The 15,951-nt window shown below is 49.0% G+C and overlaps 1 protein-coding gene across 1 annotated transcript; it reads left to right on the top strand.

Annotated features, from left to right (window-relative positions):
* Positions 1-13,692: 13,692 nt before the first annotated feature.
* On the top strand, positions 13,693-15,123 carry CLDN23 (claudin 23; the record flags this gene model as incomplete). The annotated part of the gene is made up of 1 exon (XM_080797608.1): positions 13,693-15,123. One exon carries the CDS (start codon positions 13,693-13,695, stop codon positions 14,566-14,568), a length of 876 nt encoding a protein of 291 aa, XP_080653734.1. The 3' UTR covers positions 14,569-15,123.
* Between the last annotated feature and the right edge of the window lie 828 nt (positions 15,124-15,951).

Here is a 15,951-nt window from a genome sequence, read left to right as displayed (position 1 = left end):
TTCCGACAAGGGGAAGTTGTGGGGTCCTTAAGGAGTATGGGAACAGGCACGGACCCACCTCGGCCTGATCTGCCCAGACCTGGGACAGAGTATCAGCCTCTACTAAGGGGAGGCCCTTGCTAGTCTGCCCAGGGGCTACCAGGAGGAGAGTGAAGAGCTCTACCCCAGAGAGGGGTGGGGCTCTCAGCATTAGGAAAGGGTGAGAGATAATTGGATCTCCCCAGGTGCATCCCAAAAGGTGAGAAAAAAATGTGACTATCGGGTCCCCCAGTGAAACCCTTAATGACAGCCCTGCGGATGGACAGTTGGCCCAGGGTGGAGCAGAACAGAAAAGGTGGTTCCAGTATCGAGAAGGAAATTGACTGGTTTTCCTTCTATGTCCAGAATTACCTGCCGCCCCCGGTTCCCTGGGGTGAACTGTTTCAAAGAGGCCACCACAGAGAGCCCCGGACCCCATCAGTCCCTACTGGAGGCACTGGCTACCTGAACCCTCACAGCTTGAGGTCCCCAAGGCATTCAGATTTCCAGTGTCCCCCTCCTCAAGCGGGACAAGGGTTACTGGGCCTTGGCTTTTGCCACTGGGGGCATTCTCACTTCGGGTGTCCTGGGTGGCCACAGAGATGGCATTTGGTGGCCGAGCCTTGGGAGGCTAAACTGATGACGGTTTGCAAGACCACAAGCAAACCCTCAGCCTCTGGTCCTCACTCTCCTCTTGGTCCCAACTGCAGAAAACTCACTGGCAGCTCTTTAGAGCTCTTCTAGGGTCCCCTTGGGGCCAAACAGCCAACTTTTGCAGTTTTCTTCCAAATATCTGGGGCCCATTGGGTCTTAGAGAATGATCTTGACCTTGGAAGAACCGGGGAGGTAGCTGTGTATTAATGAGAGCCTCTCTCAATCTTTCTAAGAAAACCGTTGGCTTGTCTTCCTGAGTTTGTGTGGGCAGTTACCATGTTTACCAACAGACCCAAACATCCTTTAACAGCACAAACCAGGGGCGCCTGGGTGTCTCAGTGGGTTAAGCCTCTGCCTTCGGCTCAGGAGGGTCGAGGGTCCTGGGATTGAGTCCCGCATCTGGGCTCTCTGCTCAGTGGGGAGCCTGCTTCCTCTTCTCTCTCCCTCTGCCTGCCCCTCCCCTTACTTGAGATCTCTGTTTGTCAAATAAATAAATAAGATCTTTTTAAAAATAAAAAAAAATGAATAAAAGCACAAACCTGTGTCTTGTTATCAATGCTTTTCCCACTTACTCCTATTTGGAAAAGACCTGGATGTAATCCCGTTGATCACCCAAGCAAAACTTTCTTAACGATTACCCAAGAAAACTTGGAGCTAGACAAGATTAACTGCCATTTTTAAAAAAGATTTTATTTCTTTATTTGACACAGAGAGAGCACAAGCAGGGGGCAGCGGCAGAGGGAGAGGGAGAAGCAGGCTTCCGCTGAGCAAGGAGCCCAATGCAGGGCTGGACGCCACGACCCCAGGATCATGACCTGAGCTGAAGGCAGACAATTAACAACTGAGCCCCCCAGGCACCCCAATTAACTGCCATTTTAACTCGAGTTTATTTGACCTTCAGCTAACTTAGGTAGAATCATTCCTGGTCCGAACCCTAATCAGCTTGGACAGATGAACGGACACTTCGTTTTTTTCTACCAAAGTGGAACTATGCAGTCCATGTCGGGCTGGAGAAGACAGGGAACTTCCCCAAAACAAAGGGAGTTTTGGGAGTTTTGTGGGGTTTTTTTGTTTTTGTTTTTGTTCTTGTTTGTTTGTTTGTTTTTGCTTCCTTCTTCCAACACATCTACCCTCAAATTTAGGTTCTCATCTCATCTCATTGCTTAGCCCTTTCAGGTCAACGTGGAAAACCGACTCTGAATTTATTGGGAATTTACCACTTTTCTGTTGGCTCCTGACTTAAGTACATATTCTTTACCACTGAGGGAAACCTCTTTTTTATTTCACTAAGGGTGTTTGTTGGTATTCGTTTTAGTTATAGTAATACATACTGAACGTGAACAACAAAGAAAGAATCTTTTAGGATGATTATTTCTTTGGGTTCATTAATACAGTGGATTGTATTAGTAGGTTTCCTGCTGTTGAGCGCTCATTCCTTTTTTTATATGGGGCCTCTCTCCCGGCCCCACGGCCTTGGCCGCCAGGGATGTGGGCGGGGCTGGGAGGAGCGACTGTTCTGAGTCTGGAGGGACTGTGGGGTAATCTCAGCCTTCCTCATCTGTTAACGGCCACATCTGTGCTGCCCCAAAGCACAGGGTACGTGCTGAGCTGCCTTGTGCCTTAAGTGTAAAACACATTAGATTTTGAATGCTTAGCACACAAAAAAAGTAGACCCTCATTAATAATGTTATATTGAGTTATCGTATGATCTCCCTAATATGAGAAAGTTGAGAGGCAATGTGGGGAGTTTGGGGGATAGGAAAGGAAAAAATGAAACAAGACGGGATTGGGAGGGAGACAAACCATAAGAGACTCTTAATCTCACAAAACAAATGGAGGGTTGGGGGTGGGGGGGTGAGGGGGGAGGTGTAGGGAGAGGGTGGTTGGGTTATGGACATTGGAGAAGGTATGTGATATGTGAGTGCTGTGAATTGTGTAAACCTGGTGATTCACAGACCTGTACCCCTGGGGCTAATAATACATTGTATGCTAATAAAAAAATTAAAAATTAAAAAAAATAACGTTATATTGAGTATATGTTGAAATGATACTACTTTGAATATATTGGGTTAAATAAAACATGGTATTAAGATTAATTTCACTTGTTTCTGTTTACTTGTGTTTTTTTTGTTTTTTGTTTGTTTTTTAAAGATTTTATTTATTTATTTGACAGAGAGAAAGATCACAAGTAGGCAGAGAGAGGCAGAGAGAGGAAGGGAAGCAGGCTCCCTGCCTAGCAGAGAGCCCGATGTGGGGCTCGATCCCAGGACCCTGGAATCATGACCTGAGCCAAAGGCAGAGGCTTTAACCCACTGAGCCACCCAGGTGCCCCTGTTTACTTGTTTTTAATGTGGCTACTAGAACATTTAAAATTACTTTAACATGTTTAGATACCTTTATACATATATGATCACATATACCTCTCTTATACCGCACCAATCCAGATGAAGACTACTCTTTGGTTACAAATATTTCTAAAAGATTTTGATAGTCTTATTCAAAGATGATTGGACATACCTGTGATAAAAGGTTGCAGGATTGGCCCCAATTTGTTCTCATCTCCACGCCCTGGAAAATCCCTTCCCACGCTCACTCTGGCCTTGGCAGTGTGACTTGGCAAGAGTGAGCAGAGCTTTGCCGAGAGCTGGTGCATTAAGGGCAAAATTCATGCGGTTCAAAATTCACGTACTTTATAGATCTCTCTCTCAAGAAACTTCCTCTTCTTCTAACCATTTATAGATAAGCACCCTTGCCTCCAGGACGTGACTTTTATTGCCCCGGCAATACTCGACTTTTTACAGGTGGTGTGACTAACAAGTAGCCCAGCCAGGATTTGTGAATCCTAGGTCATTCCTTCTCTTGGGAGACTTCCCGCTGACTCACCCTCGGAAGCCAGACTCCTCCCACCAGGATCAGCAGGTGTTCCCCCAGCAAAAGAGGGAGCACATTTCCAGTTAATTAAATCTGTTATTTATGGCAGAGCCAGCCCCCAAGTAACCTCACGACTAGAATTGTTTGTGAATGGCACTCTAGTAAAATCAATTGCCCAAGAAATTTAAAACATATTTATTAAATTTTTAAAAATACTTTATTTATTTATTTATTTATTTATGAGAGAGACAACACAAGTCGGGGGAAGGGGCAAAGGGAGAGGGAGAAGCTCGTTCCCTATGGAGCTGGGAGGCTGACGTGGGGTTTGATCCCAGGACCCTGGGATTACACCTGAGCTGAAGGCAGATGCTAAACCGACTGAGCCACCCAGGCTCAGCCACTTAAAACATATTTAAATCAAAACCATGAATAGCATGTGGCTGGGGTCTGATAATAGCATAGGGTACCAACTGGCCATCCTTCTAAGTATCAAGCAGAAAGTTTCCAGTTCTGATGTGGTCACTTTCTTTTGATCCACTGTCTTCCTCGTTATACGATGATATTTTGTATATCCTGAACAAAGTGTTACTCCAATCTAGATTTTACATTTGTAGAGAAAAAAAAGAATTTACATTTGTAGGGGGGAAAAAGGAATTTACATTGGTATTGTCCAATTATACATAAGCATTCTACTTTCAGACATGTTCTGCTACATTTTCAGTGACTGAGAGAAAATATTTTTAATCCGTTTTAGAGTTTTGTATCAACACTGGCCCGAGCCAACTTCTAAGATTTTTATGCTTCTCCTTCTGCGAAATGAACTGAACTTTTAAAGTCTGTGGGTTTTCAACACTTGAATTTGCTTTACAAAATGACTGACTAAAAACTAAAGATCAATGAAGCAGGAGTTAAGGACTCGGGTGGTCGCTAATGCTGCCTGGGTCTGGAGACTGGATGCACTGGTTTAATGGCCATGGTCACGTGCTGGCTCTTGATCTTATGGCTACGGAACCCTGCATCTACCTAAACGTTGCCTTTTATTTCAAGTCCCACCACATCGTCGTCAACCTGAGCACCTGCTCTCTGCTATGCCCTTGAGACTTACAGCTTCCCATCTTTATTATATTTTGGAAACCCTGCAAAGGCTAATTCGTTCATCTCTGTAACCATCTGGTTGGGTAGAAACTAACTGCTCGGCTTTATAGGTTAAGATTCCGGAAACTGAACCCGCCCAGAGGCAAACAAAGCGGCGGTGCTAGTCTTACACTCACATCAATCAGTCAAAGCAGGACCCAAGTACCTTCCCTCCACAGGTCTGAAAGTCACTTCCCTCCGCACCCCTGAATCCACATCGGGACAGTAAGGAGGCTGAAGCACCTTCTCACGGTCCTGCCAGCCCCCTAGTGTGTTTCCTGCACACACCCTGCGGGGCCTGCCCGGTTCTCTGTGGCTGGTTTTCGTCTGGGTCTTTCTGGTGTGGAGCAGGGTCAGGAGCTGGAGGGCGCCTGGCCAGTCGTTAACATCATGTGCGGATATTGATCCAGTGGAACCGAAAACCTGATAAAATGCCTGGCTGATGGCATCAAGCTTCGCAAACAACTGACGAGTTCTACGAGTTGAACAGGTTCCGCCTCGACTTGCTTCTACAACCCGGAGGTGGAGAAGAAGGCTGGGCTGGGGAGAAAGGGGTCTTTCTCGAAAGCTTCTGCTGAGAAACGGTGCTATGGTACGGCATTCGTCTGCCAGCTACCGGACTAGCCAAATCCCGCACCAGCCGGGAAGGGAGTAATAAGCCCTGTCTGCAGGTTTCCCGGTGATGTGCTTGTGAAATCACTCTCCGGCGGCAGGAAAATAAAACCCCTCTGTGTCTCATCCTCAGGTTGTTTCAGTGAAATCCCCCCTCAGCCTCTATCTGTTGATGGGAAACGGAACTGTGAACAGAGCAAGACGGGACAGAGAACTTTCCAGCACAGTCTACACTGCTTTCTCCTCTTAGTGATGAGGGGCAGGGGTGGAAAATCTACAACCATCCAGACAAGGGGGGTTATCTTCGCTCTGGAAATAAGGAGGACGGTATGTTTTCTTATACTCCTTTTTCATTACCAAGTCCAAAGGATCCATGAGGCAAAACAACTGCTTGCTACATTGAGTACCCTTTACTTTGCCCTGATAAATCCTATGGATTTAGTTCCCTTTAAAGGCACAATACTTTTTATCTTTAGACTAAAATTTCCCCTTTAATCTAACTTAAACTCCCTAATTGAAGCCTATGGACTCGCAGTATAGCCTTTTCGCCTCTTACTGGGTTCAGTGCATTTCCCACACGTATTCGGACGTAGCACAATATGGTAAACACAACATTGGGTCATTCAGAGAATTGTATTACCTGCTTAGCAACCGCAAGAAATTGTATTCAGAGTTCCAGGAAGAAAAGGAGAGAACATGTTTCTTAATATTCATGAGTATAAGCGTTCACCACAATTACGAACATGGTATTATTTTTTTTAAAGATTTTATTTACTTATTTGACAGACAGAGATCACAAGTAGGCAGAGAGGCAGGCAGAGAGAGAGGAAGGGAAGCAGGCTCCCTGCCAAGCAGAGAGCCCGATGCGGGGCTCGATCCCAGGACCCCGAGATCATGACCTGAGCCGAAGGCAGACGCTTAACCCACTGAGCCACCGAGGCGCCCCAAGAATACCATTCTCAAACGGAAAACTATCTCAGTGACCTAGAGAAACCCACCCGTGGCTGGGCAACTGTTTTTGCTCCGCGGTAGGCAGGAATAGACGGGGCTGGAGAGAAGCGGGCTACGGTGGGAGGCAGCCGGAGACTCCTCTCCCCGCCCATACCGTGCAGCCCCATGTTTGCACAGCAGCAGCCTGAGGCTAAGGCAAGAAGGGTTTAAGATTTTATTTATTTGAGAGAGAGAGAGAGAGAGAATGAGCCAGGGGGAGGGGCAGAAGCTGACTTCTCACCGAGCCTGACGCGGGACTCCATCTCAGGACCCTGGGATCATGACCTGAACTGAAAGGCAAACGCTTAACCGACTGAGCCACCCAGGTGCCCGGGTTTGAAGCGTTTAGAAGATAAAAGCTAAGCAAGTTTTGCGGGGTTTTTTGTTGTTGTTGTCTTTGCTTGTTTGTTCATTTTAATGGCATGATCCCTTCTGATATGTATGAGAGGGACGGCAAAGAGGATCTTGCTTTGGATAGGCAACCACCATACAGAACGAAATGGAATAAATTAGGAGCCATACACCATCATATGCACAAAAGGCAAAAGGTGGAAACAAACCAAGTGCCCCCCGACAGATGACCGGATAAGCAAAATGTGGTAACACATACGATGAAATCTTTTTCAGCTTTAAAAAAAGAAAGAAGGGGCACCTGGGTGGCTCAGTGGATTAAGCCTCTGCCTTCAGCTCGGGTCATGATCCCAGGGTCCTGGGATCGAGCCCCACATCGGGCTCTCTGCTCAGCAGGGAGCCTGCTTCCCCCTCTCTCTCTGCCTGCCTCTCTGTCTACTTGATCTCTCTCTCTGTCAAATAAATAAATAAAATCTTTTAAAAAATAAAAATTAAAAAAATTAAAAAAGAAAGAAAATTGTGACAGGTGCTACCATAGGGACTAACAAGGAGGGTATTATGGTAGAAGAAGTCAGTCATGAAAAGACAAATAGTGTATAATTCCACTTACATAAGTTGCACAGAGTAGTCAAATTCAGATTTTTTTTTTTTTTTTTAAGATATATGGTGTGGGGCACCTGGGCGGCTCAGTCAGTTAAGTGTCTCACACTTGATTTCGGCTGAGGTTATGAGCTCTGGGTGGTGTCAGGCTCTGCACTCTGTGAGGAGTCTCTTTCTGTCCCTCTGTCCCTTCCCACCTCTAAAATAAATAAATGAATCTTTTTTTTTTTTTTTAAGATTTTATGTATCTATTCGAGAGTGAGAGAGAGTAAGCACATGCAGGAAGGAGAGGGAGAAGCAGACTCCCCACTGAGGAGGGAGCTTGATGCGGGACTTGATCCCGCTTAACTGACTGAGCCACCCAGGTGCCCCATAAATGACTCTTTGAAAAAATAAAGTGATGTATGCTGTAACTTCATTATGTGTTATTGTGTGGAAATTTTACAGAACTTCTTTAATCAACTTAGTACATATTTACGTACTGCAATGATTGAGTAACTACTATGAGCTAGGAATAGTCTAGGTGCCAAAATACAGCCACAAACAAGACCAGCAAGGTCCCTAGTGTTTGGAATTTAACTATGCAGTGGGAGAAATGGACTATAAATAGGTCAGTACATAATTAATAAAAAATAATTTTTGGTAGTGATAAGTTCCATAAAGGAAATAAATTAGGGTGATGTGATACTGAGCTGACTGAGTGCTCCTTTAAATTAGATATCAAAAGTTATTTTTTATAATGATAAAAAAGTTATTTTTTAAAATAATGTAATACAAAGGCTAGCAAAAACGCTGTCAGGCTCTTTGCCAACGAGGAAAGCTAATGCTATATTGAAGGGACTTAGTTCTAGCTGTTTTAAAATAGAGAAGGAGGGGTGCCTGGGTGGCTCAGTGGGTTAAGCCTCTGCCTTCTGCTCGGGTCATGATCTCAGGGTCCTGGGATTGAGCCCCGCATCTGGCTCTCTGCTCAGCAGGGAGCCTGCCCGCCCCCTGTCCCCCACCCCCAACGGCCTGCCTCTCTGCCTACTTGTGATCTCTGTCAAATAAATAAATAAAATCTTTAAAAAAAAAAAAACAGAGAAGGAAACAAAGAATGATCATAGTTTAATTTTTTATAATCTATTTTTTATTCTATAACCTACTGAATTTGCCATTGAAAGCCTAGCGACAGTGTTTAGGGCCTTCTCTGTGGGGAGTAAAATGTAAGCACCTTGCGGAAGGACACTGAGGACACCTCACAAGAGCGCACTGATGGGGTGGGTCCCTCTGGGCCCCCGGAAGTTTGTCACATGACTTCCAGGATGACGTCAGTGCAGAAGATTGGAACTCTGTGCTCAGTGTTATCTGTGACCAGCCTGTGAGGGCTAACAGGGGACGGAGACTTCGTCCCTTTAGAACTAGCGGCTGCGAGCTCACTATTCATCTGGAAACCCAGGGCACTGTGAATAGGACCTGTCTTCAGAAAAGCAAGCTAGTCCAGGGCCCTGGGATCAGTTTTCACTGACAGGTACGATCTCAGCAACAATCCCTTCCTGCCGCACTAGGATTTGTGCTGTTTCTCACTGAGCCTTACAATGAACTTGGAAGTCCGTGGAACAGGGACAGGGTGATGCAGGTCTGCGGTCAGACGCTACAGAGCGCAATCTTCTCTTTCTCTTGCTACCGTAGAAAGTGACCCCCCCAGGGCTACCCTGCTCTGTCAGAAACGCCTGGAGCTGGCCTATATTTCACTGGTTTCCATGCTGAGAAAAGCAAGCGCTCGTACAACAAACAAACCCGTTCGCAGAGATGCGGTCACCACCTGGTTTGGCCGGGCGGCCGTCTGGGAGACAGGCCTGTGGGTACCGTGTGGAAGAACGCGGCAGAAGGAGACAATCGGGTTGCTAAGTGGCTACTGTGGTCAGGCCCTGAGATGGATTTCGGGCCAGAGCAGAACAAGACAAACATCACCCCTGCCCTCGAAGGCTTTACAGCCTTGCGGGACAACTAGGTGGTTCAAGTAATGAGGAACTGCGGCCGGGGCTGCAGTGAAAGAGAGTGTGCGGCAGGACCTAAGGGGAAACGTGAACTCAGTGCGGGAGACCAAGAAGCCTCCCAGAGAAGAGAGTATTTAAAGCAAAGATGCTTGGGGTCCGGAAAAGGAAGGCAGGATTCCGGAAAAAGAAACAGCATGTCAAAGATCTAGGGATAAAAGGGAGCGCGACACTTTGGGGGGGAAAAAATGAGAAAAAAAAATCCAGGTTTTTGGGGTAATGGTGTGAAAAAGAGGTGGGGGAGGGGAGGTGGGCAGGAGTGGGTAGCTGGGGCTGGGCTGTAGGCAGCCTGAAAAGAGATTAGTGTAAGAGCGCCTGGGTGGCTTGGTTAAGTGTCTGACTCTTAATTTCAGCTCAGGTCATGATCTCAGGGTCTTGAGATCGAGTCCCAAGTCAGGATGCACACTGGGCGTGGAGCCCGTTTCATATTCTCTCTCTCTCTCTGCTCTGCCCACTGCACGTGCTCTCTTTCTCAAAAAAAAAAAAAAAAAATTTTTTTAAGGCAGAGGTTAATGTAAGCACAAGATTCAGTTTCAGTTTTACAACTTCAGTTCTGAGTGCTAATAGAAAGGTACAGAGAACGTGTGGGTATAGGAAGTCACTTAGAAACCAGTCTAGGGGGAAGACGATAGGATGCCCTGGGTTGAGGGAGAGGCGAAAGGGAAGAAGGAGACAGTGCAAGGGCAGGAGACAGATTTAGGAGACAGAACAGAGAGGATTCCCTTCCTCCTCCTCCCAGATCACACCGCCTGGGATTCCTTCATTCCGCACAGGAATCCACCTGGGGAGAGGACTCAGATCCTGTAAAGTCTTCCCCAAGTCTCTCTGGGTTCTAAACCACAGTAAATTAGAGATAATCTGTGAAATGCTGTTCAAAAGCAAAAATGTCCTCTTAGAGCTGAGGGGGGTTTCAAATGTTTTTTGCTACACTGGCTTTGTGTTGCAGACTTCCCTAAACCTAGGAATCCCCTGAGGGCTTGCAAACCCACAGATGCCATCACACTACCCTGGGGAATCCCATTCAGTGGGAATCTGTGTTTTCCCTAAGTGATGGCCCCAGGTCATCTTGAGTTCAGACCAATGAGGGGGCTGCATGAGGGGAAAGCATGCTGATAGTCTCTTGTGGGTGATGTATATTGTGTGATTGCACTCCTACAAAATTCTAGAAAATGCAAACCAATCTATACTGACAGAAAGCAGATCAGTGATTGCCTGGGGATGGGGGGATGGTGGCAGGGGGAGAGGAGAGGGAGGATTACCAAGGGTGGAAAGAAACTTCTGTAGGTGATGGGTGTGGTTACCATCCTGACTGTGGTGATCACTTCGCAGGTGTTATGTATATATCAAAACTTGAATACGTAAGGTGTGCACTGCGTTGTATGTCATTTATACCTCATTAAAAATATAAAGGTCAGTAACTTCCAATATGCAGTCTTAGAGTGTCTTAGATCAAATTTCAGAACACATTCACCAACAACATATTAGCAAGCAGGGACAAAAACCGTCTTTCGATCATCGGTTTCGTAAGTTTGATGAAGTCTCAGTTCTCTCTGTCCATTGAGGGGCTCCAAGAGCATCTGTCAGGAAAGTTCCCTGGAGGCAATATTCTAGAGCAGGATTAGCTAACCCTCTGGCTGGGGTCAAGAGAGATGGGCTTCTCCGAGACAGCCGCTACACACAGGGTAATTTATAAATCACGGCTGGGGCAGCATTCCTGTGGGTATTGGGTATCTAGATTCTAACACTCTGTTCCTGGAGGGCCGGGAATGCCTTGCTCCTATTTCTGGCCAAGTCACAAATCTCAGACAGGAATGACTGCCGCCAGCGAAAGAGCATTAGTAACCGGTACTGTGTTCATTATCAAAGTCTCTGGTAGTGAGTGGAGACAAAGATGGCTGAAGCTTGTAGATTCTGCTTAGGGAGCATGACTTTTTTTTTTTTTTTTTGAAGATTTTATTTATTTATTTGACAGAGAGAGAGATCACAAGCAGGCAGAGAGGCAGGCAGAGAGAGGGGGGAAGCAGGCTCCCCACTGAGCAGAGAGCCCGACACAGGGCTTGATCCCAAGACCCGAGACCATGACCTGAGCCGCAGGCAGAGGCTTAATCCACTGAGCCACCCAGGTGCCCCAAGGAGCATGACTTTTTGACTCAAGGCTCTTGACATGTCATCTACTCACCTATACAGCAACTCAAAAGGGGGGAAGCAATCAAAGGGTGCATCAAAGGATGAATGGATAAACAAAGGAAGGACATTCTGATACATAGTAGAACACAGAGGAACCTTGGGAAGATTATCTAAGTGAAATAAGCCTCATAAATACTATATTATTTCACTTAGATGAAGTATCTCGAGGACCCAAGTTCACAGAGACAGAAAAGGGGGTGGTGGTCGCCAGGGGCTGGAAGCATGAGGGGTGGTGGCGGAATGGGGAGTTATTGGTCAATGGGTTGAGTTTCAGTTTATGAAGATATAAAACTTTGAGAGATGGACATTGGTGATGGTAGCACAACAGCATGGATGTGCTTAATGCCAATGGGCTGTATACTTAAAAATGGCTAAGACAGTAAATTCCATGCCATGTGCATTTTACTACAATTTAAAAAAAAAGTTTTTGATGACAAAGGTATTCCTTTGATTCCTATACCTGGTTATTATTCACTCTAGAATGTTTAAAATTATTTCAAATCAACACTTAACTTTGATTTTTAGAAATAGTTTTCATCTTAACCAATTATAAAGGTAATACACTTCCACTGTAAGAAGTATGGAAAATGAGAAAAATATCGTTAAGAATAATTTTTAGGGACGCCTGGGTGGCTCAGTTGGTTAAGCGGCTGCCGTCTGCTCAGGTCATGATCCCAGCGTGGGATCGAGTCCCACATCGGGCTCCGTGAGTGGCAGGGAGCCTGCTTCTCCCTCTGCCTCTGTCTGCCACTCTGTCTGCCTGTGCTCTCTCTCTCTGACAAATAAATAAAATCTTTATTAAAAAAAAGAATAATTTTTAGAAAAATGTAAAATCATGACTCATTATTAATAAGGGAAGGAGTATGATGTTAGGACCAGTTCAAAGAAGAATGCACATTTACAGGTATACAGCTGAGAAATTTACAAATCAATGTCGAATTGGTCAATATCCATTGGGCAATCATCATTTGGGTTCTACTGACACAAGCTCATTTGCATTTTTTTTTAAAGATTTATTTATTTCTTTTAGAGAGAGAGGGAGGAGAACGTAAGGGGTCAGGGCAGAGGGGGAGAGAGAGAGAAAGAGAGAGACCCAAGCAGACACCCCGCTGAGCGCAGAGCCCCAGGCTGGGCTTGATCCCACAACAGGACATCAGCACCCCAGCGGGAATCCTGAGTCAGAGGCCCAACCCACTGAGCCACCCAGGTGCCCCCCTCATCTGTATCTTTATGAACAAAAGTCACCGACAGTACTATAGGCTTACTATAACTGACGGGTATAAAGCAGCTACAGGACGAGAAACGGACACAGGACCCTATATGGTTAGACACAAGTGAAAAGTGTGCCACACAGGACGCCCAGTAACACTCCTCCTCCTTTTTTTGGCCTCTTCAAACTTTTCCATGGGAATAATAATAATAATAATTAGAATCCTCTGAAACCCTTCATCCCAGAAAAATACTCCCTTTGATTCTTTTGAGCAGGACTGAAACTGCAGTGTGGGGCTTTTGCTCAGCACGCTGAACACGGTTTCTTAGGCCACCGAAGCGCCGCATCCCGGGACGCGCCGCCGGACGGGGGCCCTCGGCGCACACCTGCCCGGCGCATCCCCGGCGGCCCACGGAGGAGCGCTGGCGCCGCCCGCTCAGCCGCCGGTGGCCGAAAGTCAACAGCCCAGAACTGCGAGCGGCCGTCGGACCCGCCGGGAGTGGAGCGGGGAGAGGCGGTTCCTTCCCGGCGGACGGGCGGGGACCGCAGGGACCGCGGCGAACCCGGGTCCGCCGCGCGGGAGGGCGGTGGCGCGGCCCCCGAGCCAGGTGCGGCGGTCCGGGCGGCGCCGCCCACGGGTCCGCCTCCTCCCCCAGCCCAGGGCCGGCCGGGCCGCGGGGCCGCGCGACGAGCAGGGGCGGGGCGACCTTTGCTCGGTCCCGGAGAGCCCGGCGGCGCGGCGGGGTGTGGACGCGGCCCGGAGCCCGCCGCGCGCGAGCTGCCCCTCCGCCTTCGGCTCGCACCCCCCGCCCCTCCCACCCGGGCGGGCTGGGCCCCGCCGGCCGCCCCCGGGCGCCCGCACCTCGGGCCGCAGTCTCGGCCAGACGCGCCAGCGAACCGGTTTCGATTGGGGCCGGCGGCCGCGCGGGAGGCCGGAGCGGCGGGGACGCGCGGAGGGCCGGCGGAGGCGAGCGGCCGAGAGGGGACGGTCCCGCCGACTGGGGCGCGGGCGGCAGGTGCGCGGCCCCCGGGATGCGGACGCCGGCGGTGATGACGCTGGGCATGGTGCTGGCGCCCTGCGGGCTGCTGCTCAACCTGACGGCCACGCTGGCGCCCGGCTGGCGGCTGGTGAAGGGCTTCCTCAACCAGCCGGTGGACGTGGAGCTGTACCAGGGCCTGTGGGACATGTGCCGCGAGCAGAGCAGCCGCGAGCGCCAGTGCAACCAGCCGGACTCGTGGGGCTACTTCGACGCCGAGCCGGTGCGCGTGGCGCGGGCCCTCATGGTCACGTCGCTGGCCACCACGGCCCTGGGGCTGCTGCTGGCGTCGCTGGGCGTGCGCTGCTGGCAGGAGGAGCCGCGCTTCGCGCTGGCCGGCCTCTCCGGCGCGGTGCTCTTCGCCGCGGGCCTGCTCAGCCTCATCCCGGTCTCCTGGTACAACCACTTCTTGGCGGACCGCAGCGTCCTGCCCGCCGACGCCAGCCCGGTCACGCTGCACGTCAGCTACAGCCTGGTGCTGGGCTACCTGGGCAGCTGCCTGCTGCTGCTGGGCGGCTTCTCCCTGGCGCTCAGCTTCGCGCCCTGGTGCGAGGAGCGCTGCCGCCGCCGCCGCAAGGAGCCCGCGGGCGGCCCGCGCCGGCCCAGCATCAGCACGGTGCACGTCGACTGGCCCGAGCCCGCGCTGCCGCCCGCCATCAAGTACTACAGCGACGGCCAGCACCGACCGCGGCCGGCCAACCCCGGCGCCGCCCGCCAGCCCAAGGCCGGCTTCCCCATGCCGCGGCCGCAGCCCGGCGCCTACAGCAACCAGATAGACGTGCTCCGCGGGGAGGACGCCCACTCGCCCCGCGACTCCTTGGGCAGCACCCGGTCCTGCCACGCCTCGCTGCCCTGCGACTCCGACCTGTAGACGGCGCCCCCCTCCTCTCCCAGGCCTGCTCTGGGCCGGTGCTGCGGACACGGAGGACTCGCCCCCGCCACGCCCAGCCTTGAACTTGCCCGGTACCCTGCGGCTGGAAACACCTGACTCGGCGTCCGAAACCCCGGACAGGTTCCCGGAACTGGTTTGGAGGGTGATCTTTCTTTCTTGTGACTTAACCAGACTCTGGGCGATTAGGTCAGCTTGGCTTTGCTTTTCTTTCTGTAAAATTTAGTTTTCCTCCCCAGAGGGATGAGGATCTTCTTCCGGAGTGACGGGATTTTCATACGTGAAGCTGAGGGACATCTAGAAAGGCGCCTTTGCATCGTGTTGACACAGGACCGTGACAAAAAGCCAAAATCAGCAAAGAGAGGCTCAAAAACCATGTTAACACCTTGAAACAGTATCCGGAAATGCCACTGAACTTTACATCAATATAATTTTGTTTGTTTGTTTTTTTCCGTTGTATAACTTATTCTCCTTCAGACTCTCAAGAGACCAATACACTGGTTATGTTTGATTGAAGCTCTTAAAATAAACTTAGAGCCATGCAAACACCAGGGGCTCTTGTGGCTTTTATGGAATAACTTGATTAACTCTTATTTACATTTCTTCAGGTGTACATGGGATTTGTCTTTATTACTTATTTTTGGTGTGAAAGTTGAGGTCACTGCAGTTTCTCTCCTAGAAGCCAGGTGGGATTGAACAGACTTATTGCTCCATTCCTGGGCTACCTCACACTGGACATAGGGGATCATAAATTACATATTTGGTACAGAATAGAACCTGTTAATCACATTAGGTAAAGAACATGGGCATATATCTCTTATTTATAAATAAAAGCTGAACACACGCGTTTCAGTAGACACACAAAAGCTTTTTTGTCTCCAGTACAAACTCGGGGAGTTTGCTCATCATTACTAACGATTTCCTGGCTGCTTGGGCACTGTTTCTGAAATCTAGCACTCAGATCTTTGCCCCTCTTGGCATAAGATTACTAAAAGGAGCCAATGGGCCCCACTCAAATCCCTGATCGCTTTATTTTCAAGTTGGTGCTGTTTTCTGAGCAAAGACACTTCTATTGTTTGAAAAAACTAGAAGCACCAGTTTCCAACATGAAGTGAGACTAGAAATCCTTTCCTCTTGTAAACAGTGGTGCCTAAAATCACAGGTAGGCAGCTCTGCGTTCCACGAAAGGGACTAAATCTCAGGCAGGGCCCACTCTCATTTCAAGCAGTTGATTTTAAGGGTGCCTTTCACTGAGTTGAATTTCATCTTTAAAACCGGCCGGTGGCAGCCCATTCAGTTGAGGGAACGTTCAGTTCAGTAAGCACAGATAACAGCGAGCTACAGCAGAACTAAACAGCACACTCT

The sequence above is a fragment of the Martes martes genome (assembly GCF_963455335.1).
Source record: "Martes martes genome assembly, chromosome: 2".
NCBI lineage: Eukaryota > Metazoa > Chordata > Mammalia > Carnivora > Mustelidae > Martes > Martes martes.
The sequence above is the reverse complement of the archived record's forward strand: the minus strand, read 5'-3'. Positions and strand labels throughout refer to the sequence as shown.